At 42.2% G+C, this 24,827-nt stretch overlaps 1 protein-coding gene across 3 annotated transcripts in view; it reads right to left on the bottom strand.

Moving 5' to 3' along the window:
• Nucleotides 1-24,827, bottom strand: part of EPS15 (epidermal growth factor receptor pathway substrate 15) — a 312,116-nt gene that overhangs the window by 127,691 nt on the left and 159,598 nt on the right. For all 3 annotated transcript variants that reach the window (XM_033915879.1, XM_033915877.1, XM_033915878.1), the window contains exon 13: nt 134-206. In XM_033915879.1, coding sequence (XP_033771770.1) covers nt 134-206 — 73 coding nt within the window. The remainder of the gene's footprint in view (nt 1-133; nt 207-24,827) is intronic.

The raw sequence follows: 24,827 nt of genomic DNA, 5'->3' as shown, positions 1-24,827 counted from the left end.
ATTTTATTTTTCCATAAGCTTGTTCATTTGCTTTCTCATGCTACTGTGTGTGGTATCATCCATTGTTTATCAGTAGAAGACAAGCTCTGGCAAAGTTAAAGATCAAAGGCTAACAATTTTATAGCTCACTTACCTGGACCTCACTTGTTCTTTCTTTGATTGCTGCTTCTCTCTCATTCAAATCCTGTTCCACATTTGTTTTTTCCCTGGAAGACCAACACATAATGCAGGAATACTTGAGAACATCAGCTATAGCAGGCATGCTAATCCAGCCTCCTAATACAGAATCTCTTTTCAAATACATTGTAAGCATAAAATGGTAATAACAAACAGAAATAATCCACTTCTAGAAAATCTGTAGCAGGGCCCAAAATGTCTTAAAATCTTTCTCACTTTAGCATTCCTAAGTACAAAGAGAGCAAGAGGAATGACTGGGAAAAATTCAATGAAATATTTTTTCTTCAGTGATCTCACCGTTTCTGTATAGAGCAATTGGCTGAAGCAAGCTGCTGGGAATCGTGGGAGTGGTTGCATCAGCATCCAGTCCTCATATTTAACCCTTACCTAAACAGGAACATGCTATATAACCAGAGTTATACATGATTTACTACATCTTTCCTGGCTATTATTCTATCTATAGCAATTCTATGAACAACTTGTGGGGTGCTGAAAAGTTCTCAGCCCAAGCAACCAACTTCCTAAATTCTGAGCATTATTTTGCTAGTGTAGCTGAAAAGCACAGTTACTTACAGTAATGGGTATTATCCAGGGACAGGAGGCAGATATTCGCACATATGGGTGACGTCATCCACGTAGCCCCGGTACGGACAGCTTTAAAAATGCATCGCCACTAAGTTTTTAGAAATTTTGCGACTGGCCACACTGTGCATGCGCGCGTGCCTTCCCGCCTAACATAAACCTGCGGTATCTCAGTTCTGTAAGCAAGCTAAGAAGCCAACCAGGGGAAGTGGGTAGTTTGTGAGAATATCTGGACAAGCAAGCAGCATGTTCTCACATGTGGGACTCCCTAGCTTACTACAATGGGATGGAGAGTGATGGCCATTAAGAAAATAAATTTTGCAAAATTGCTTGGCCGAAGTGACTATTCCATCTGGAATAAGATTCCAGACTGTAGTGAGACGTGAATGTATGAACTGAGGACCAAGTAACAGCTTTACAGATCTCATCAATAGGAGTGGAATGTAAGTAAGTAACTAAAGCTGCCATAGCTCAGACTTGTGAGCTGTGACACGACCCTCCAGTCTGAGTTTAACAGAAGGCAGTAAAGGCCACCAACCATGTAGAAATAGTTCTTTTGGATACAGGCCGTCTCAACCTGTTAGGATCAAAGGAGATGGTCTATGTGGTTGAGTTCGCTGTAAGTAATAAGTCAAAGCTTGTTTACAGTCTAAAATATGAAGAGCCATTTCTCCAGTGTGAGAATGAGGCTTGGGAAAAAACACAGAAAGCAGAATCGATTGATTGAGATGAAATTCAATTCCTTTGGGAGGAACTTTGGATGGGTGTGAAGCACTACTTTGTCATGGTGGAACACTGTAAAAGATGGGTCTGCCACCAGCGCTTGAAGCTCACTCACTCAACGAGCAGAATGGAGATAAGAAATATTACTTTCCAAGTGAGATATTTGAGATGAGCTGAAGGGAGGCATCATGAGTCTACAGAGAACAATATTAATAGAAAACCGTGTCCACTTCTGATGGTAGCACTGCTGCTTAGGTGGTTTTCTGGATGCATCCAAAATGAGCTGGACAGAATCAGAAAGATCAGCTGAGGTCATCCCAAGAGGTACCAAGCTGTCAGGTACAAGGACTGGAGATTGGGATGTAAAAGAGATTCTTGACTCTGTGTGAAAAGAGATGGAAAGATCTGTAGGATTATTAGTTCCTTGAGATTGAGCTGCAGTAGAAGGGAGAACCAGGGTTGTTCTGGGCTATCAAGAAGCTATTACGATCATGATAGTCGATTCTTGTTTGAACTTGACTAATGTGTTGAGAATGAGATGAATTGGTGGAAACGCATAAAGAAATTTGTGTGACAAATACAGAAGAATGCCTCTACACATTGTGAAGAGTATTGTCTGGAGCAGAATTGAGGCAGCTTGTTATTGTGGGAGGACGCAAACAGGTCTATCTGAGGAGTCCCCCAAACAGAGAATATCTAATGCAAGACTGTGGAGTTGAGCGTCCACTTATGTGGTTGCAGAAATCTGCTGAGTTTGTGGTGAGAGAATTCCTCTCTCCCTGAATATAGATCGCTTTAAGGAATACATTGTGAGCAATAGCCCAGTGCCAAATCTTCTTGGCTTCCTGGCAAAGGAGAGAACCTGTTCCTGCTTGCCACCTGATTGTCCATGCATATTAGGAGAACTTGATTGGCTATAGAAACATGATAGCAGATAGAGGCCATATGGCCAATCTAGTCTGCCCATCCGCAGTAACCATTATTTCTTTCTTTCTCCGAGAGGTCCCACATGCCTATCACAGGCCCTTTTGAATTCAGACAGTCTCTGTCTCCACCACCTCTTCTAGGAAACTGTTCTATGTATCTACCACCCTTTCTGCAAAAAAGTATTTCCTTAGATTACTCCAGAGCCTATCACCTCTTAACTTCATCCTATGCCCTCTCATTGCAGTTTCCTGCCAAATGAAAGAGACTCGACTCATGCACATTTACATTAGATATTTAAATATCTCTATCATATCTCCCCTCTCCTGCCTTTCCTCCAAAGTATACAGATTGAGATCTCTGTCTCCATTCTTTTTACATCTTTTTGAAGGTGCGGCCTCCAGAATTGTACACAGTATTCTAAATGAGGTCTCACCAGTCTTATATAGAGGCATCAATAACCTCCATTACATAGATATTTAAATGTCTCTATCATATCTCCCCTCTTCTGCCTTTCCTCCAAAGTATACAGATTGAGATCTTTGTCTGTCCCCCATATGCCTTATGATGAAGACCACATACCATTTTAGTAGCCTTACACTGGATCAACTCCATCCTTTTTATATCTTTTTGAAGGTGCAGCCTCCAGAATTGTACACAGTATTCTAAATGAGGTTTCACCAAAGTCATATACAGGGGCATCAATAATCTCCTTTTTCCTACTAGCCATACCTCTCTCCCTATATACCCTAGCATCCTTCTAGCTTTTGCTGTCACCTTTTCAACCTGTTTGGCCACCTTAAGATCATCACATACAATCACACCCAAGTCCCACTCTTCTGTTGTGCACCTAAGTTCTTCACCCCCTAAAATGTACCGTTCCCTCGGATTTCTGCAGCCCAAATACATGACCTTGCCTTTTTTAGCATTAAATTTTAGCTGCCAAATTTCAGACCATTCTTCACGCTTCTCCAGGTCTTTCTTCATATTATTCACACCATCCAGCATGTCTATTCTATTGCAGATTTTGGTATCATCTGCGAAGAAGCAAATCTTACCCAACAACCCTTGAGCAATATCGATAACTTAGCCTTCATATCCTGCTGGGGCTGAGCAATAGACTTTCAACTCAAATTACTTTTTTAAAGTTGATTTCACAACCAAGGATTGATGCTGAACCTGTGGTTTATCAAACAACAGAGAAGAAATGATTCTATAAATATAATCCAGCTTTATGGGAGCCGCTTTAATAGTCAAGGGAATTTCCTAATTTTTGTGTAGAGTCTCTTTAATAGCATGCAATTGTCATTTAAGGAGCACTTTGGGAGGCTCATCATAGTCCACAGCCTCTAAATATTCAGAACTGAAAGCAGAGTCAGCTTCCAGTTTAATAGGTAGGTCTTTGCCTAACTGTCTAATAAATTTAGTAAAAGACAGTGTTTTGGAAGGAGATCTTGTCTTTGACGGAGATTTCTGAGGGGGAATCATAAGCCTCAGTTGCAGAACCAGAGAGTTCAGTATCTGTGTCAGATTGTAAATCAGAGTCATAAAGAAGCTTTGGAGATGGTGTGGCGCTGGTGCGCAACTGAATGATGTTCTGGGGGAAGAGCAAGCTATTCAGGAAAGATGGAGACAGAATAAGGCTACTTGAAAGCAACATCAAGAGAGAAATTGAGGTTTTTAAACTAGAAAGAAGGGGAAAGCAGACAGTCGACCAAGAGTCGATGGTATACCAGAGAATACCGTGCAGGAAGATAGCGGAGAAGACTCACCGGATCATAGGCAAGACAGAAATCCTGACGGATCAAAAGGGACACAAGAGGGAAGGAAATGCAAGAAAGTAGCAGGCCGCAAACTCAAGTGCATGTACATGAACGGAAGGAGCCTAAGGAATAAGATGGGGGAATTGGAAGCTATGGCACAAAAAGATAACCTTGACATCATCGGCATCATGGAAACATGGTAAAATGAGGAAAACATGTGGGACACTGTGCTACCGGGTACAAGCTATACCGCAGAGACAGAGTAGATAAAAAAGGTGGGGGTATTGTCCTATACATCAAAGAGGGAATTGAGTCTACCGGAGAGAATACGCTGGAAATGAAAAATAAGGTAGAGTCTCTATGGATCAAAATTCCCGGAACAAATGAAATGGAAATGAAGATCAGCATCTACTACCGCTCCCCAGGGAGAAATGACAGACGATATTAAACAAAACTGCAAGGGAGGCAATGCAGTTATCATGGGTGACTTCAATTATCCGGTAATAGATTGGAACCTAGGCACCTCCAGCTGCAGTAGGGAGACCAAGTTCCTGGATGCTGTAGGAGATTGCTTCCTGGAACAACTTGTCAAGGAAAATACGAGAGGAAATGCAATTCTATACTTAATTCTAAATGAACTACGAGGACCAGCCCAAGGTGTAGAAGTAGAAGGGACGCTGGGAAGCAGTGATCACAATATGATCCGCTTCAACCTGGACACAGGGGCGAAACATCGATCTAGAACGACTGCCACGCACTGAACTTCCAAAAAGGGAATTATGAAGGGATGAGACTCATGGTGGAGAAGAAGATTAAGAAGAAGATAAGCACTGAAAAAACGCTAGAGCAAGCATGGTCCCTTTTTAAGGACACAGTAACCGAGGTGCAAAATCTATATATACCGCGTGGAAAAAGAACAAGGAACTGGTGTGGCTCACTGTAGAGGTGAAGGAAGCGATGAGAAACAAGAAGACTTCGTTTAACAAATGAAAAAGGTCATAAACGGACGAAAACTGGAAAAAGCACAAACAACATCAAAGCAGGTGCCATAAGGCGATAAGAGGGGCCAAAAGAGACTACGAGGAAAAAATAGCCAAGGAGGCAAAAAACTTCAAGCCGTTCTTTCGATATATTAAGGGGAAATGACCCGCGAAGGAAGCGGTGGGACTGCTGGATGACCATGGAATAAAGGGAGTGCTAAAGGAGGACAAAGCCATGGCCGACAAACTGAACACATGTTTAGCGTCTGTATTTACCGAAGAGAATATACACAACATACTGGAAGCCAACAGGCTATACGCAGGAAATGAAGACGGGAAACTGACAGGGTTGACAGTCAGTCTAGAAGAGATATGCAGGCAGATCGATAGGCTTAAGAGCAATAAATCCCCAGGACTGCATGGAATCCATCCGAGGGCTGAACTGCTTTAACTAATAGCCAATCTGTCGATCAAATCAGGAAGGATTCCGAAAGACTGGAAAGTGGTGAATGTTATACCGATCTTCAAGAAAGGTTTGAGGGGAGATCTGGGAAACTACAGACCGGTGAGTCTGACCTTGGTACTGGGAAAGATGATAAAGGGGCTGATAAAAGACCGTATCATTGATCACCTTGACGGACACAATCTGATGAAGACCAGCCAGCACGGCTTCAGCAAAGGAAGATCTTGCTTGACGAACTGGCTGCACTTCTTCGGGTCGAGTAAACAGGCAGATAGACAAGGGTGACCCGGTCAACATTGTATATCTGGATTTTCAGAAGGCGTTCGACAAGGTTCTGCATGAACGACTACTTTGAAAAATTGTGAGCCATGGAATTGAGGGTGAAATACTCACCTAGATTAAAAACAGGCTGGCGGATAGGAAACAGAGTAGGGGTAAATGGACAATGCTCAGACTGGAAAAGTGTCACGAGTGGAGTACTGCAGGGTTCGGTGCTTGGACCCATGGCTCTTCAACATATTTATAAATGACCTGGAAATTCATACGACGAGCGAGGTGATTAAATTTGCAGACGAGTAGTGAAGACGCAAGATTGCGAAGACCTGCAACATGACAAACACACTCAAGAAATGAGCCGTGACATGGCAAATGAGGTTTAATGTGGATAAGTGTAAGGTGATGCATGTTGGTAACAAAAATCTTATACACAAATACAGGATTTCTGGTGCAGTACTTGGAGAAACCCCCCAGGAAAGAGACTTGGGAGTACTGGTTGACAAGTCAATGAAGCCGTCCGCGTAATATGTGGCGGCTGCGAAAAGGGCATACAGAATGCTAAAAATAATTAAGAATGGGATCACAAACAGATCGGAGGAGGTTATCATGCCATGGGCCATGTACTGGGCCATGGTACACCCCCACCTGGAATACTGTGTCCAGCACTGGTCGCCGTACATGAAAAAGGACACAGTACTGCTCAAAAGGGTCCAAAGAAGAGTGACTAAAATGGTTAAGGGGCTGAAGGAGTTCCCATACAGTGGGAAGACTGAAAAGAGGAGACTGAGAGGGGACATGATCGAAACATTCAAGATAATGAAGGGAATAGACTTAGTAGATAAAGACAGGTTGGTCACCTTCTCCAAGACAGAGAGAACGAGAGGGCACTCTCTAAAGTTAAAAGGGGATAGATTCCGTACAAACGTAAGGAAGTTCATCTACACCCAGAGAGTGGTAGAAAACTGGAATGGTCTTCTGGAGGCTGTTATAGGGGAAAACAAAGTTAGATAAGTTCCTGCTGAACCAGAACGTACGCAGGTAAGGCTAGTCTCAGTTAGGGCACTGGTGTTTGACCTATGGGCCGCCGCGTAAGCAGACTGCTGGGCATGATGGACCACTGGTCTGACCCAGCAGTGGCAATTCTTATGTTCTTATGTGTGCATCGAGGAGATCGATGTTTCTGATGACTCCAGTACCGATCTGAGAAAGTATGACATGAAGCTCTCTTATGTTTTGGAAGTACACAATGGAGATCATTGCTTCTTTGACTTTGAATGTCGAGTGAAAGAGGAGGATGTCTCAATGAAATGGATCGCACTTGACCATTGATGTGATGACCGATGTCTAGAAGTAGAGTGTCAAGAGGATCAATGGTGACTGGATGAAGATCCATGCTGACACTCTACCGGAGAGCTGACTGAGGTACCATGGGACTTCAAGGCAGTATGCTCAGACCAGGCCGGTACCGAGGGAGTCAATGCTGGTGCTTGAAGTTTTAAAATGTCACCCAGTTCCCTTTAGAAAAACTCATCAAGCTTTTCCCAGAAAGAAAGCACCGGTACCTCTGGCTTATCTTCCAGTACCATCAGTGCCGCAAAGATGCACACCTCGAAGAAGAGGCAAGCCATAAAAGTGAGCGACACTGCTTGGTCTGCATCAAGGGACTCGATGCTGGTGCAACCTGTGATGCTTGCTAGGAAGCTGGCGGATTCTTAGCTGGCTTACCTATGGTGCAAGATCTCCCAGTACCGATGTAGGAGTCTTTAATCTCAATGTTTGCGAGGTCTTATCAATGTCCATGGCAGCCCCAAACAATTTTTCCTGTTGAAGTCTATGGCTTTTAATCAAGCGCTTCTGCAAGGTGGAACACTGGGCACAAGTTTCCACCAGTGTTCAGGCCCAAGACACTGCAAACACCAACTTTGCGGGTCAGTGAGGGAAATAGGCTTCTGACACCTACAGCACTTTTTAAAACCCGTTAACTGTCTAGACATGGATGGAAAGACCACATCAGCAAGATTAAACTCAATTGCTGAAGAGAAAAACGAACCCTCAAAGGGCAAAGCCCATGAGGAAAAAGAGAGGAAGAAAGTCTCTCTCTCTTTTTTTTTTTTAAACAATAAGGCGAAAAAGGAAATAGAAAAAATATGTGAAGCAGGAAGCAGGCAAAAAGAACTAAACAGACTTCATTCCGCGGAAAAACATAACTTTGCTCCACGGAAAATGAAGAACTGAGGTACCATGAGCTTACGTTGGGCGGGAAGGCACTTGCTCATGTGCGGTGTGGGCAGTTGCAAAGTTTCTAAAATCTTAAAGAGGTGATGCACTTTTTTTTTTTAGTTCAATCTTTTTATTTATTTACTAGTCTTTAAGCCCGTTACATTAACGGGGATATGTCTGTCTGTCTGTGTTTCTTTCTCTCTCTCTCCTTGGCCACTCTCCTTCCCCCCCCCCAAGCAAAGCTGTCTGCCCCCAGCACACCCCTCCCCTCAAAGCAGCCCCCTTTCTCTCTCCCTGTCTCTCCGTGGCCCCCTTCTGTATTCACCCAAGAGCAAAGCTGTTTGCCCCCAGCACAGACCTCCCCCCAAAGCAGACCCTTTCCCTAACTGTCTCTCCATGGCCCCTTCTGTCTTCCCCCCACAGCAAAGCTGTCTATCCCCAGCACAGTTCCCCACCCCTCCCCCAAAGCAGCCCCCTTTCCCTCTCCCTGTCTCTTCATAGCCCCTTCTGTCTTCCCGCAAGAGCAAAGCTGTCTGTCCCAAGCACACTCCCCCCCCCCCAAAGCAACCCCTAGTGTTTAAGCCTGTTACATTAACGGGTGCTAGAGTAATATCTGTCTGCCTGGGTTTTTTTTTCTTTGTCCCATCCTATGTCCTTAGTGCCCCCAGTGCCGCCTTCCATGTCCTTAATGTCCCATTCAATGTCCTTAGTGCCCTCAGTGCTTCCTTCCTATATCCTTATTGCCCTCAGTGCCCCTTCCTATGTCCTTAGTGCCCTCAGTGCCTCCTTCCTATGTCCTTAGTGCCCCCAGTGCCCCTTCCTATGTCCTTAATGCCCTCAGTGCCCCAGTGCCTTCTTCCCGTGTCCTTAGTACCCTCAGTGCCCTTTCCTATGCCCTTAGTGCCCCCAGTGCCTCCTTCTAATGCCCCCCTCAATGCCTTTTAGACTTTGTTCCACCCACACCCTCCCCCCGAAGCCTGCCTGCCTGCCTCCCATCCCCCTGTGCAGTAGAACCTTTAATTTCTACCCCCCCATTCTCCCTTACAGTAGAATTCGGCATTTGCAGCAGGTTTCTATCTACCCCCCCGCTCACCCCAAGCCACTACTGCTGCCATGCAGCCGACCCCACTGACCCTCCCATCGTGAGACGGACACAAACCTCCGGCCTGCAGCAGCTCCACAGCACTCTAAACATTCTGCTTCGCGGCCTTCTACTGTCCTGATTTCCTCGGCAATGAAAATCAAGACAGTAGAAGGCTGGAAGCAGAATGTTTAGAGTGCTATGGAGCTGCTGCAGGCCGGAGATTTGTGTTCATCTCGCGGTGGGAGGATTGGATGGTAGGCTCAACCCGCCGGCCCTGGGGGTCCGCCCGCAGGCACGACTGGTGGCTGTGTAGACACCTCCTTGGGCAACAAGGGTCGGATGCGCATCGCCACACGCACGGGCTCTCCTCAACCCGGGGCTTTGGCGCCATCGACGGAGGGAAAGAGGCGCGAGCCGCACAGTCAAGGAAAGTGCGGCTGCTTCATCTCGTTTCTTCGGCGGCCCCCCCTCCCCCGGCCCAACGGCTGCGACGCATCTGAGCTGGGGGAGCCAACATCAACCCCTCCCCCCTCCATCATCTGTGGGTGCAGCCAGCTGGAAGCAGCGACTCCGACCTTTACCGGGCCCTCCAGTAGCTCACACTCCCACATCCCTGCCCTCCCCAGCAGGGAATTTTAAAAGCAGCGGCGCGAGGTGGAGAGCAGGGAGGCTGTGGTGACGTAATACGCGCGCATGCGCACTCGTGCCGCCACAGCGCAACAGATTGGGGAACACGCGGCGCGAGTGAGTATGCGCGCTTAGCTTTTTATTATTATAGATCATAAAGTACATAAAACATGGAACCATAAACAAGAACAGAAAAAAAAACCCCAGTACATCAGGGGTGCACTACTGCATGTATAATAAGCAAAGTTACACACGGGTACCAAGTACTACATATAAAAGTTATTGTATACATCTAGTGAGTTGACTAATCCATTTCAAATGAAGAATCCAAAACCAATATTTTAATAAGAAGACAGATAACAGTGAGATATATAGTAATCAATGTAGTAATAACACAGCAGTGATAGGTGATCAAATCTTGTTAAAGAGACAAATCTTGTTAGAGACCTCTAGTGTCTTTTTCTTTTCAGCCGCCACTTTCTCATATTTAACATACAGCCAAACTATGTTTTACCAGACATTTGAGTTCAAGGTAGCCAAGTCTTTCCAGTCAAGTATTGCTTTAAAAGCCAGTTGTAATAGACAAGATAATAATTTCTTCTGATATTTATCTAGACTGTCATCAAGAGCAAACCAATCAAAAATTACAATTGAATACGACAGTTCATAATGTATTGGCAGTAAGTCACATATCACAGACCATATTTGTGTCCAGTAGTTGGAAATGTTTGGGCAGTGAAACAGCATATGGTCAAATGTACCTATGTTAGTGTGGCAGGACCAGCAAGTAGGTGATGCACTTTTAAAGCTGTTCGTACCGAGGCTCTGTGTATGGCATCGCCCAAATGTGGAAATATGCTGCCTGCTTGTCCTGGGATTAAGAGTGTTACCTTATTTTGTTAAGTGCCAATTTGCAGAAATAAAATTCTATGTTTTGACTAAACTAAACTAAACTAAACTAAACCTTGGGTTTATATACCGCACCATCTCCACGAATGCGGAGCTCGGCACGGTTTACAGGAAGAAAGATGAGAGAGGAACTACAGTGGAGAGATTAAAGAGTTAGGTGTAAAGGAGGAAGGTGAGAGGCCTAAGAGGGGGGAAGTGTTACAGTTTTGAGAATAGCCAGGTTTTTAGGTGTTTGCGGAAGAGTTGGTTGGGTTGAGAACTTTTCAGCACCCGTCATATAATTAAAACATGTAGTCTACTGATATGCATAGCTAATTGTAGAAACCTAAAATTCATCCTTATAGAGTCAATAATTGTGAGGGCTCTATCTTTTAAGAACCATTACCAGGAAAACATATTAAAAAGTAGCAGAATTTCTAAGCACAAACATTAACCTTTCCACATTAAATAAGGCATTTCATGAACCACAAATCTCAGCCAATGCAAAGGTAGTGGGTGCCATAGATGAACCTCTGGCACCCTCTCCCCCCCCCCCCCACACACTAAGGGCTCCTTTTAGTAAGGTGCGCTAGCGTTTTTAGTGTGTGCTGAAGATTAGTGAGCGCTAACCCCCGCGCTACGTGGAAAATACTAACGCCAGCTCTATGGAGGCATGCGTGTGCTATAACCGCTAGCGCAGTTTAGTAAAAGGAGCCCTAAGACTTTGATAATTAAACTCAACTATCATGATTATCAAACATCCTCTAAAAATTCAAGTTGAAGTTTGTGTGGCTGTCAGGACATTGTTATGCTTTGACTGCAGCTGCTCTTCACTGTCCTCAAGATAATGCTGCCATGGGCAAATGCCTAGTTTTGCCTAACGGTTGGGCTTACTGGCAAGTACTACAAAAAATCCCAAGATTATTCACAGACTTTCTATTACCCGAAGCAGATTAACACCTCTTCTCAGTTTTAAATAAAATGTGGCATCTATCATCACCATACTCAAAAGCAGAATATGGCTCTTATGCAACCAAGCTCAATTACAATTACACACACACACACAAACACAAAGAAAGCTTTATGTTCTCATACATTTCATAATTATTTCATGAAGTCTGTTGCAATTCAGGAACCTATCACTATCCCAGGTGTGAAAGCACAAAACAAGACCTGGAACTCAAAATAGTATGTTTCCTTAGAAGTCAAACAGCCTCATTAACATAGGAGACTGTTTTATAGAAGAAAAAAAACATGCTAATAAGGTTTTCTTTAACACACCTTAAATTATAGAAAATAGAGTTATGTTAGTGAATTTTATTGTCAAGTAAAATAAGCCTCACTTCTTTTGTAGCCTGCATGCATCCTCACAGAAAAAAATGGCATTTGTTCTTCTGGTTAAGTTGCCTACATACATTACAGAATTATACACCGGTTACTAAAAAAAAAATAGACAATTATACCTCTGATCACTAAACTAAACCAATTTCATAGATCTGCATGCAGCATAACACTGAGAAAACTAATTTATTTATACTATTTAGACACCCTCTTCTTGAGTAAAAACCAATCACAATAATGTACAAAATTAAAAAGAGAAACAATACCAGATCACATTTAAAGATATAAAATGTAACAATTAGTTACATTTGTTTCTTTCTAAAGGAACTTAAGTTTAGCCTTAGTGATGTATTCTATGCTTGGATGAATTAACTTACCGTTCGTTAGATGAGGAGCGATGCCGTGGAGATATTAAACAATCCCTTACTACCTGCAGCATTGCTGTGGCACATTTCTCCCATTCCACATTTGGTCTTTTTAAATGTGACTCATTTACTCCATTTATTTCAGAAATGTGTGAGAGAAAATCTTGGGGCACAAAGAGCAACCATACAAAACAACCTCACTGACCAGTAACAGCACAGGCTTCCAATTGCCTTGCTTCACTTTTACAGTAAATGCTCTTACTCTCTTCACAACAGATCTAAAAGATAGTAAAAAAAATGTGTATAAAATGAACTACCACGGTCCCTGCAACCACACAGAGCAGACACAGATATTTATTCAGTATATTAATCCTGACAGGTAAACCAGATCCTGTTCTAAGTATGCCTGGATAAAAAGGAAAACAGCATGCAGATGTGTATTGTACTAGATATTCTGATGTGTTGCTACTGTTATTGACTAAGCCTTACCCAGGGGACTAAGTGAATAAATAGCACATGTCTGCCAAAGCCAAGCACTTGTATTAGCAGGGCTTAAAGAAAGTGAAAATTAATGAGAGGTCAAATGAAAGAGATTGCAAATCTAAAGAACACCAAAATCCACCACACAAGAAACAAGCCAGCACATCCAACACATCAACAGAAGCAGGCAGTACGTCCCCATTCAAAATAAAAAAATTTTTAAATGCTAAAACCATTTGTACCAACTTAGATAGAATAATAGTGCTAGATAATATATCAATGCTTTATAAATTCTTTCTTAGTCCAGTTTCTTTATAACAGTACATCTTAGGAATTCAGATATTCACCCTTATCAATAGATACAGGTGGTGGGATTCTTTATGATTCCAAGTACTATTTCCCAACTATTTACTTATTTCAATTATTTTATATAAATATATAAATAATAGACTTAGCTTATTCAAAGTCCATTCCCCTTCCCAACACAGGGGTGCCCAATAGGTCGATCGCGATCGACCGGTAGATTGCCAAGGTAAAGTGAGTCGATCATGATAGACTCACTTTGTCTTGGCGATCTACCGGGCTGATCAGCCTTCCTCTCCCCGAAGTCAATTCTGCCATCGAAGAGGAAGTTCTGGCCAGCCAATCACTGCCTGGCTGGGCCGGAACTTCCTCTCCAACGGCAGAACTGACGTCGGGGAGAGGAATGCTGGTTGGCCAGGGGGCCTGTTCCCTGATGGCCTGTTCCCTGATGGTTTGGGGGAGGGCATGGAGAAAGAAAGAAAGAGGGCAGGCAGGGAGACAGAAGGAAAGAAGAGAAACAGAAAAAAAGAAAGGGAGGCAGGGAGAGATGAAGAAAAAGTTGGGGGAGGGAATGAGGTCTGGAGGAGAGGAAGCATACAGGGTGAAAGAAGGGAAGAAAGATTGGATGCACAGTCAGAAGAAGAAAGTGCAACCAGAGACTCATGAAATCACCAGACAACAAAGGTAGGAAAAATAATTTTTTCTTTTAAATTTAGTGATCAAAATGTGTCTGAATTTATATCTGCTGTCTATATTTTACACTATGGTCCCCTTTTACTAAACCGCAATAGCAGTTTTTAGCGCAGGGAGCCTATGAGCTTCGAGAGCAGCGCTGGGCATTCAGCGCAGCTCCCTGCGCTCAAAACTGCTATCGTGGTTTAGTAAAAAGGGAGGGGGGTATTTGTCTATTTTTGTATGGTTGTTACTGAGGTGACAGTGCATAGAGTCATCTGCTTTGACCTCTTTGAAAAAATCCCGGAATAGGAATGACAACATTTTCTATGCGTACAGTGTGCTTTGTGGGTTTTTTTAAAATTTTATTGTTAGTAGATCATTTTGACTTGGTCATTTTAAAAGTAGCTTGCAAGCCCAAAAAGTGTGGGCACCATTGCTCTAACATGTCACTTGGGGTAGGGTAAAACCCTATAAAATATGGGAAAATTTAAAAGAAAAAAAAGAGGAGCTAGCTAAGAATAGTACAAACTAACTGGAATGAGAAGAAATTACTAAGACATGCTAACAATTTAGCACATGCTAATAATATATTATGTTTTATTAATCAGGATTTTTATTCCACCTTTACCTAGTCAGTTCAAGGTCAGATTACATTTCAAGAGGTTGGGTCAGTCACCCAGGAAGTTACAATGGATAGTTTAACACAGACATTTAATAAAGTTGCTAGTAAAGGTAGATCAGTACAGTTATTAATACTGTTAAGTCATAGTTACAAATGCAAAGTTATAAATTTAAATAGGTCATTTTTGGCTCATTGTTATGTTCTAGGAGTTGCATTAAACAATTTAGAAATGGGCTTTACAATTACCATTTCATTTACATCTGGGTTGGCTCCCTGTCTTGGTACAGAAATGCTTTGTGTGTTGCTCATACCTATTCAGGCTCCAGGCTACTTACAGAGAGGATTAAAGAGGAGGGGGGGCTTGGAAAGGAGGCCTTGTTAGAGGGAAGGGAAAGGAGGGGAGCGGGAAAGGCTCTGTTGACAGGTAGGAGTAGTCTGATGTGTCCAGAACATGATGAGGTTAGGTTCAATTCAAGGAGAGATGTGTTGATTCAGCGGTCGAATAAGAGGGTTTTTAGCTTTTTCTGGAATGACGTGTGATTAATATCTTTTCTGATCATTTCTGGTATGTCGTTCCAAGCTTTTAAGTGGAACATTCGCCTGTAATGGAGATTTTTTTGTAGAAGGCAGACTTAGTTGAATTCTGTCTATGATTCTCCTAGAGGTGGACCAGGCTGTTGAAAATAACTGGGTAAGGGGATCGGCTGAGTTTCCGTGAATTAAGTGATGTAAGATGCAAGATATTTTGAAGAGGATCCGCGATGAGATTGAGGCTGAGATTGAGTCATATTTCTTTGGGTTGAAGATTAGTCTAACCACTGTGTCCTGTATGAGCTGTAGTTTGTGAACTAATGTGGTACTGATTACAATGTAGGCCGAGTTCATTATCATCAACTGGACGATCTGCGCAAAATGATGTTGATGAAAGTATGGATTAATGAGTTTTAGTTGGCGCATGGAGAAGATGGTCTTTTTCCTGAGGCTAGAGACTTGAGGTTCTATCATGAAGGTGTCGCCCAGGATGCAGCCTAGCACTTTTGAAGATTTCTCCACTGCGAGGATGGTACTGGATTGAAGATTAATGCTCATCAGGGCGTTCTGCTGAGCTGTGTGGAAGCAGATGGCTTTGGTGGCATTTAATTTAAGTTTGTTAGTAGTTGCCCAGGTGTGAATTCTTGCTATGTAGTTTGAGATTTTCTCCTTGGCGTTAGGTTGGTTGTTAGTTATGGGTACGTGACTGTGGTGTGGCTTTTGGTGTCTGGGTGGTCCAACCAGCACTGGGATCACCCATTGCATGTGGGCAGCACAGTTTATCATAGGATGACTCCATGATGATACTATGTGTTCAGAGGGGTTATCTGCTCTACTGTTGAGAGGGGTGGAGTAGGCTTCAGTTCATCTGGTGCTGATCTGTAGAGAATTGTTATGAGATACCAACTCATTTCTGTTAGTTCACTGTTTAAGATAGATTGGGTGGGAGTTGTAGATATTTAATGTATTCAAAGATTAGTGCCCTCTAGCAGATAAGTTCCGTGAGACATCTGAGTTGGCTCATGCTCAGAGGTTGGTTCCCTTTAGCCTGTAGTTGTGGTTAATTACTATAATTGGGTCTGGGTGGGCTGCACAAGTAACATTAGCTTTGAGGGGGTTGCCCCAATGTCATGCCAACATACAAATAAGTCTAACATGAGCCACAGAAAAACATTAATGAACCAGAGATTCAACTAAAACCATTTCTGCATACAGGAATTTTCCAAGCTATATGAGGCCCTGAATTCCTCTCCTACCCTTTTCCTCGGTTTATGTGCTATTTTGCTTTGATGATTTCTTCAACACAGCAATGCTCACTCCCTCTCCCTGGAGGCCATTTAATGTCTTGTGTCATTTCACTGGAGAAGATATCTCCCACCCATGCCACAAAATTAATTTCCCCACTTACAGCATGTCACTTCTTCTATTAATTTAGCATAACATAACATTACATTTAACTGGGAGTTTCCCAGCCACCAAACTTCCAGTTCTGGGTCTGAGCTACCAGGGTTCACCTTCCATCCCCTCTTTATCCTTCGTTGATCTCTGATGGCCATTTCTCTCCTCCCCAAGTCACTCCCCAAGTCACTCATTCTTCTTATCATTCACCTTATCTTCCTCCTAACCCCAAATCTCTCCCCATTATTTTCATAAGTATGGCCACATTCCAGTATCCTGGCTTATCCCACCATATCTACAGTATGTTTATGTTTATTAAGAACTTTAATTACCGCATAACAGCCTAAAAGGATCTAACATAGTAACATAATAGATGACGGCAGATAAAGACCCGAATGGTCCATCCAGTCTGCCCAACCTGAATCAATTTAAATTTTTTTTTTTTTCTTCTTAGCTATTTCTATTCTATTTCTATTTATAAGCAGTTTACAATACATAGTTCATATTCATCAAGAAAAGAACTCCATTAAAAATAGAAAAGGAAAGATTAAGAACAAAAGTTATTTTTTTTTCCATAAAAATCATAAAATCTCAACAATAACAAGTCTAATAGTAAAACAATCAAACCTTACCCTCATCGCTGTTCAAATATACAAGCAGGCAGTAAACATTTTTTCATACAAATCCACCATTTCCCCTCCTGTATCACCCTTTATTATAATGTCCTTACATCACTTAAAACATCTCTAAATTCCCATTACCTAATTAGCCCAACAAATTTTCACACACCCTCCTCATGGGCACACATAAATTTTCCTCATTTTTCAAGAAACCTCCAAGTTCTACATCAGCCAATGTCTCTAGGATACTAATCAGTCTAAGATTATTATGCCCTGAATGGTTTTCAAAGTCATCCATTTTTCCCCTTCAACTGTTTTATTTGCTCTCACATCCAGGACCTACAGATACATTTCAGTCTCTTGTACTCAATCACTAATTTGTCCAAAATCAACTGCTGCTTTTTATCCAGTACCTGGTCAACCACTGCAACTATATCAGTAGAGATTCAGCAGCCCATTCAGAGCATATAGATGGAGATAAAAGTCCTATCTGAGCCACAATTTTGGAGTCCCATGCTAGGGTCCACCTTAGAGTTGAGTGCCCAAGAAAGGGATCTGGGTGTCATTGTAGACAATACGATGAAACCTTCTGCCCAATGTGCGGCACTGGCCAAAAAGCAAACAAGATGCTAGGAATTATTAAAAAAGGGATGGTTAACAAGACTAAAAATATTATAATGCCTCTGTATCGCTCTATGGTGCGACCTTACCTGGAGTATTGCGTTCAATTCTGGTCTCCTTATCTCAAGAAAGATATAGCGGTACTAGAAAAGGTTCAAAGAAGAATGACCAAGATGATAAAGGGGATGGAACTCCTCTCATATGTGGAAAGACTAAAAAGGTTAGGGCTCTTCAGCTTGGAAAAGAGACGGCTGAGAGGAGATATGATTGAAGTGTATAAAATCCTCAGTGGAGTAGAACGGGTACAAGTCGATCAATTTTTCACTCCGTCAAAAATTATAAAGACTAGGGGACACTTGATGAAGTTCCAGGGAAATACTTTTAAAACCAATAGGAGGAAATATTTTTTCACTAAAGAGAATAGTTAAGCTCTGGAACACATTGCCAGAAGTTGTGGTAAAAGCGGATAACGTAGCTAGTTTTAAGAAAGGTTTGAACAGATTCCTGGAGGAAAAGTGCATAGTCTGTTATTAAGACATGGGGGAAGCCTCTGCTTGCCCTGGATCGGCCACCGTGAAAACGGGCTAATGGGTTTGATGGACCATTGGTCTGACCCAGTAAGGCTATTCTTATGTTCTTAACTTGTATCTATCTCAATACAGTGACTTTATCTTCATGTTTTTCTCTGTTCCCAGCACATGCTAAGATTTGTGCTGGACACTTTCATACACTAGTGACACTACATTGATCTCTGTTTCTCAAATTTTCTACTAACACTCATGGCAGTAATTGCCATAAAAAGGGCTTGATCTTGCAGTGCCTCCAAGACTAAACATTTTTTATTTTTTTAGTTTCCACCATAATGTAAGAATCCAACAGCAAAGACTATATTATCTTTTTATCTTGTAGCACCTCACTCTTGGAAGCAATGATACAGTGGAGTAATTATATATTGTTATCTCATCACAAATAGACACTGCAATTTTTCTGGGCACAGTGATAGACATCTTTCACCTAAGGAGCATCTTAAAGCTCTTAGGCTAAGCTAACAACTTGTTTACAATGTTGAACTCATTTTTAGAGGTGAATTTTTTTAAAGGGGAGGAGATGTTAGGCATGATTAAGAAGGGGATCACGAGTAGATCGGAAGAGGTCATAATACCACTTTACAGAGCAATGGTCAGACCGCATTTGGAATACTGTGTCCAACACTGGTTTCCATACCTTAAGAAGGATATAACTCTGCTGGAGAGGGTGCAGAGGTGAGCCACGAAACTAGTCAAAGGAATGGAAAATTTGTGCTACAAAGAACGCCTCCGAAAGCTGGGGCTGTTCACCCTCGAGAAGAGAAGACTGCGAGGGGATTTGATTGAGACTTTTAAAATATTAAAAGGATTTGATTATAAAATAGACCAGGAAGCAGCATTACTAACATTTTTGGATGTGAAACGAACATGAGGTCATAGCCTGAAACTGAGTGGCAGCAGGTTCAGGACAAATGTCGGGAAGTTCTGTTTCGCACAGCGAATGGTGGGCGCTTGGAACGCTCTTCCGGAGGAGGTTGTGGCGGAGACTTCTGTTCTGGGTTTCAAACGCAAGTTGGATGCACACCTTCTTGCAAATCATATTGAGGGATACGGGAAATTCGAGTCTCCAAAAAGGAGTACCTAAATGGGCCACCGCGTGTGCGGATCGCCGGACTGGATGGACCGCGGTCTGATCCGGTGAAGGCGTTTCTTATGTTCTTATAAGAAAAGAAGTGAGCAAGCTAAAAAATTTTCAGTTCAGTGGCATGAGAAAAACATCAACCCTGAATATTCACCTCCATAGGATAGCAAAGCTGTATGGTAAGTCCCACACATGATCAGAAAAAAAAATCTAGTTATCTTTGTGACTGATTCATCCTTTTTATTATTCTTCTCTGCAAACAAGAACAGCTCATAACACTTTTGATTCAAAATTAGTCAGTAAAAAGTGAAAGAAACTAGCAGAGATGATTTCTTTATTAGTCTATTTACTTATACCAAAAGCTTGCATAGTAAATATCTTTCTTCAAGCAAACTTAGATTTTATATTGACTGAAATCAGTTATGGTATATTCACAACATAGTTATCCTCAGTACTCTTGAGGTTGACCAAAAGGCTGCTCAATTGTATTTCTTCAAAAGAACACGCATAGCACACATCTTTCCCACAGAGACAGTAACCAAGGAGGCAGAATCTCATGAGGGACTTAAGAAAGCAACAGGTTCAAGTGTTAAAGCTAATGGGTTTCTATGCCAGTCCACATAGACTAGCAGTCATACATGCTATTCATTAGAAGCCTAAAGTAAACTTGCAGAAGCCATAAAGCAAATATAACAGACTAGTGTTTAAGCCCGTTACATTAACGGGTGCTAGAGTAGGTGTCTGTCTGGGTTTTTTTTTTCTTTGTCTCTTTTCTTGCATGCTGTCTGTCTGTCATTCTTTTTGTCTGTGTCTTTCTCTGGCCCCCTATCTGTCTTTCTTTCTGTCTCTGTCTCCCTGGCCCCCTGCCTGCCTGTATTTCTTTGTTGCACCATGCCTGCCTGTCTCTCCGTGGCCCCCTTCCTATGTCCACAGTGTCCCATCCTATGTCCTTAGTGCCCCCAGTTCTGCCTTCCTATGTCCTTAGTGTCCCATCCTATGTCTTAGTGCCCTCAGTGCCTCCTATGTCCTTAATGCCCCTTCCTATGTCCTTAGTGCCTCCTTCCCATGTCCTTAGTGCCTCCTTCCCATGTCCATATTGCCCCCAGTGCCTCTGTCCTGTGTCCTGAGTGCCCCATTGTCTCCATTCTGTGTCCTTATTGCTTCCAGTGCCTCCTTCCCATGTCCTAATTGCCCCCAGTGCCTCTGTCCTGTGTCCTTAGTGCCCTCAGTGCCTCCTATGTCCTTAGTGCCCTCAGTGCCCCCCAGTGCCTCCTTCCTATGTCCCCCTCACTGCCTTCCAGACTTTGTCCCACCTCCACCCTCCAAAGCCAGCCTGCCTGCCTACCTCCCTCCCATCCCCATTTGCAGTATAATCCATGAGAAGCATGTTTCCATCTTCCCCCCCCCCGCCACTACCACTGCTGTGCAGCCGACCCCACTGACCCTCCCATTGCGAGTCAACCGACGGGCCTCCCGGCTCTGGCAGCGTCCGCGGCCTTCTGTTGCCCTGATTTCCTCTGCCGTGTCTCTGATGATATCATCAGGGACGCGGCAGAGGAAATCGGGGTGGTAGAGGGCCGTGAGGCAGTGTGTTTGTAGTGCTGCAGATGATGCTGGAGGTGGGAGGTTTGTGGTCATCTCGCGGTGGGAGAGTTGGGTGGGAGGGTCAACGGAGGTTCAGGTGCGGCGGGGGAGGGGTGTGTGACGATGATGAACTGGCTTAGAGGAAACAGAACCCTAGACGCACATGCGCACTCCTACCTACCAGGGATCTACTGATCACGGAACACGCAAGTGGGAGTGCGCATACGCACTTAGGGTTTTATTATTATAGATTAAATAAAACCAACATGTTTACCTATTACATGTGTTCTCTGTAGATAACAGCATAATCAGCCATGCAAGCAGAGCGACATCTGATAGCGCCAATACAGAGCATTTCTTAATAAGTAACAGAAAGCCTAGGTAGTTTTACTTGACTTGCATGGAAGATCCTAACCTGCTGCTAGAGCATGAGGCCCCCTTATGATCAACCTGTTTATTGTGCTAAGCATATCACTAAAACTTGAATAAGTACACAATCTCATTTCCAAACAAAATTATTTTCACTTATCTCGCTTTTTCGCCATACAATTAAGCATAAAATTCCATCAAGCATGGATGTTTCAACAGCTTCCACAAATACAATTCATTCAAATTTTTTTATGCATTGTGACTTATGCAAAGATATTATCTGAAGTTAAAAGATCCAATAAACTATTCCCAGAATATACTCAGACATCAGTATTACAAAAAAATAAATAAATTTCACCAACAATCTTTCCATTCCCACCAAATTATTCATTCATTTGTATTTTCCAAGATAGTAGTGGGGGGGATTCATCAATCCAGTAATGCAATAAATATTTTCTTGCTATAAGGAAGTATTCCTTTAAAAATAAAACATTGAGCTTAGTAATGGTCATATCAGCTATATCATTCAGCCAACCATAGGTGCCAGCTCTGTGGATATTTGAGCATCCCCCAATATTAAGCAAACCTCTTTAATATGAGCACAGAACATTCACCTGTGTTGAGCTTAGCACTTACCCTTTATGTTTAAAACAATTGGGGATATCCAAACACTACAGACCTAGGTTCTTACCACATTTACATAGTTAACACAATATTCCAAGGTATTCACTTTTGCTGTTTGACCTATTTAGGGTGCACATATACCTACACAAGAATTTATACTGAACCTCTCAGTGCAACACTCGGATACTAAACAGCATCTGCAAAATCTCTCTCTCAAAATCTGATCTCCAATTTTGGATAGAAGGGCAAAAAAGATTCATTACAGATTCCTTTGCAAACCACCTATATGAATATGATAGAGTAGACTCTCCAATGGGGATTGATAGATGCCAGATAAATGTAGTTTCTGGTTGCTTGAGAGTTACTATTATTAGAAATAGGCCTAACTATACCAAACCCCGTACTATGCCATATCATAAACTAGGAGTGCCCAATAAGTCGATCGCGATCGACCGGTAGATTGCGAAGACAAAGTGAGTCGATCGCGGAGCCCACTCGCGTTGCCTTCGCAATCTACCGAGCCAATCAACCTTCCTCTCCCTGACGTCAATTCTGCAGTCTGAGAGGAAGTTCCGGGCCAGCCAATCGCTGCCTGGCTGGCCTGGAACTTCCTCTCCGACGGCAGAATTGATGTTGGGGAGAGGAATTCTGCTCGGCCCGACGCTTCTGCAGGGAGAGCTTGGGGCGGCGGTGGCTTGGGGGCCTGTTTCCCGAAGGCAGTGGCAGTGGCTTGGGGAAGGGCAGGGAGAAAGAAGGGAAACAAAGAAAGAAAGGGGGCATGAAGAGAGAAAAAAAAGAAAGGGAGGCAGGGAGAGAGGAAAAAAAAGTTGGGGGAGAGAATTGAGGTCTGGAGGAGAGGAAGCATATAGGAGGCTGAAAAAAGGGAAGAAATATTGGAAACACAGTCAGAAGAAAGTGCAACCAGAGACTCATTAAATCACCAGACAACAAAGGTAGGAAAAATGATTTTATTTTCAATTTAGTGATCAAAATGTGTCCGTTTTGAGAATTTATATCTGCTGTCTATATTTTGCACTATGTCCCCCTTTTACTAAACCGCAATAGCGGTTTTTAGCGCAGAGAGCCTATGAGCGTCGAGAGCAGCGCAGGGCATTCAGCGCTGCTTCCTGGGCTAAAAACTGCTATCTCGTGTTAGTAAAAAGGGAGGGGGGTATATTTGTCTATTTTTGTTTAGTTGTTACTGAGGTGACACTGCATAGAGTCATCTGCCTTGACCTCTTTGAAAAAACCCTGGAACATAAATGATAATTAACATTTTTTCTGCGTACAGTGTGGTTTGTGTTTTTTTAAAATTTTATTGTTGGTAGATCATTTTGACTTGATCATTTTAAAAGTATCTCGCAAGCCCACAAAGTGTGGGCACCCCTACCATAAACTGTTCCAGACAAACTACCGGATATGTGGTAAGCAAAGAATGGGTGTACTTAGGTGTAATATGCCAAGTTTACACTTAAATTTCTGCCAGAAATTGATTTTATTTTCATTTTTATTTAAAGTATTATAGTATTTCTTAGATTTTTTTCTGGTTGTTTGAGAGTTCTGGTTAACAGAGTCTACTGAATTTCTTTTTAAATTTAATATTCAAACACAGCCAAATGAAAGCAATAATATTTACACACGGAGAAGGAAATTTTCTGTAGTACTAATACAGATTCAATAAAATGCCTCATTTGCACACAATAATGAAATGACTTTTAGGTTCAAAATAAAGCATCTTAATTCCTGAAAGGTTTTAACCATTCATCTAGAATCCACTAATTGGTTTTATATAATCTTTTTTCTTTCAAGTTCTTAAAGATGATGTTATCCAAACTAGAGACATTCTACATTTCCTTGTAGAGAAATATATGCTGAGGCATTAAGAAAATGACATTTTATTTCTGTGCTGCATAGACATGCTTTTTCATACAATTGGAGAAAGCCTTTCAACAAATAACAGGATATAATATAACATAAAAATGTATTTATGAATCGTAGTACTTTTCAGTTCAAAGTGATGTACAAAAATAAAAAACTATAGCAAAAAACAAAACAAAACTCGGATATGGTGAAAACCACTAATAGTAACAAAAACACTTTCACCAAAATGGAATACACCAAAATGGAATAAATACAGGTATAACAGTAATGAAACACAAGCAGAAACCAATCTTAACGGAGGAAAAAGCCTCAGACAGGGGCCCGCCCACCTCCACAATGGTGGAATAGCGGTGTTCGTGCGGTCACTTCACTGGCACAAAACCTCCTGTTTTGATGGTCCTAGCAATGTGTTTGAAAATTGCTTTCAGAGTTGAGTGAAGTAGAAGAAGATAATGACTTAACTTTCTCCTTTAATTGCTAGGACCATCAAAACAGGAGGTTTTGTGCCAGTGAAGTGACCGCCCGAACACCGCTATTCCACCATTGTGGAGGTGGGCGGGCCCTTGTCTGAGGCTTTTTCCTCCGTTAAGATTGGTTTCTGCTTATGTTTCATTACTGTTATACCTGTATTTATTCCATTTTGGTGAAAGTGTTTTTGTTACAAAAATAAAAAACTGCCATTATCAGCAAAATTACATAATAGTCAAACTATAAAACAGTTCAATCATAACATATTTAACAAACAATTCAGTTTTTAATAACCTTCTTTAATAAACTAAACTAAAGCTTAACTTTGTATATCGAGTCATCATTCTAAGAAGGCTGGACTCTGTTTACAGCAATTAAATAACCTTATAAAGCAGTGGTAGTCAACCCAGAACTCAGGGACCGCCTGGCCAGTTGGGTTTTCAAAGTCTCTGTCATCCATATTCATTGTGGATATCCTGAAAAATCGACTGGCCGGGTGGTCCCTGAGGACTGGGTTGAATACCACTGTTATAAAGTACATATAAGTAGTAACAGATAAACAAACATGAG

The sequence above is a fragment of the Geotrypetes seraphini genome, chromosome 12, assembly GCF_902459505.1.
Source record: "Geotrypetes seraphini chromosome 12, aGeoSer1.1, whole genome shotgun sequence".
NCBI lineage: Eukaryota > Metazoa > Chordata > Amphibia > Gymnophiona > Dermophiidae > Geotrypetes > Geotrypetes seraphini.
This window is presented reverse-complemented; position numbering and strand designations above follow the sequence as displayed.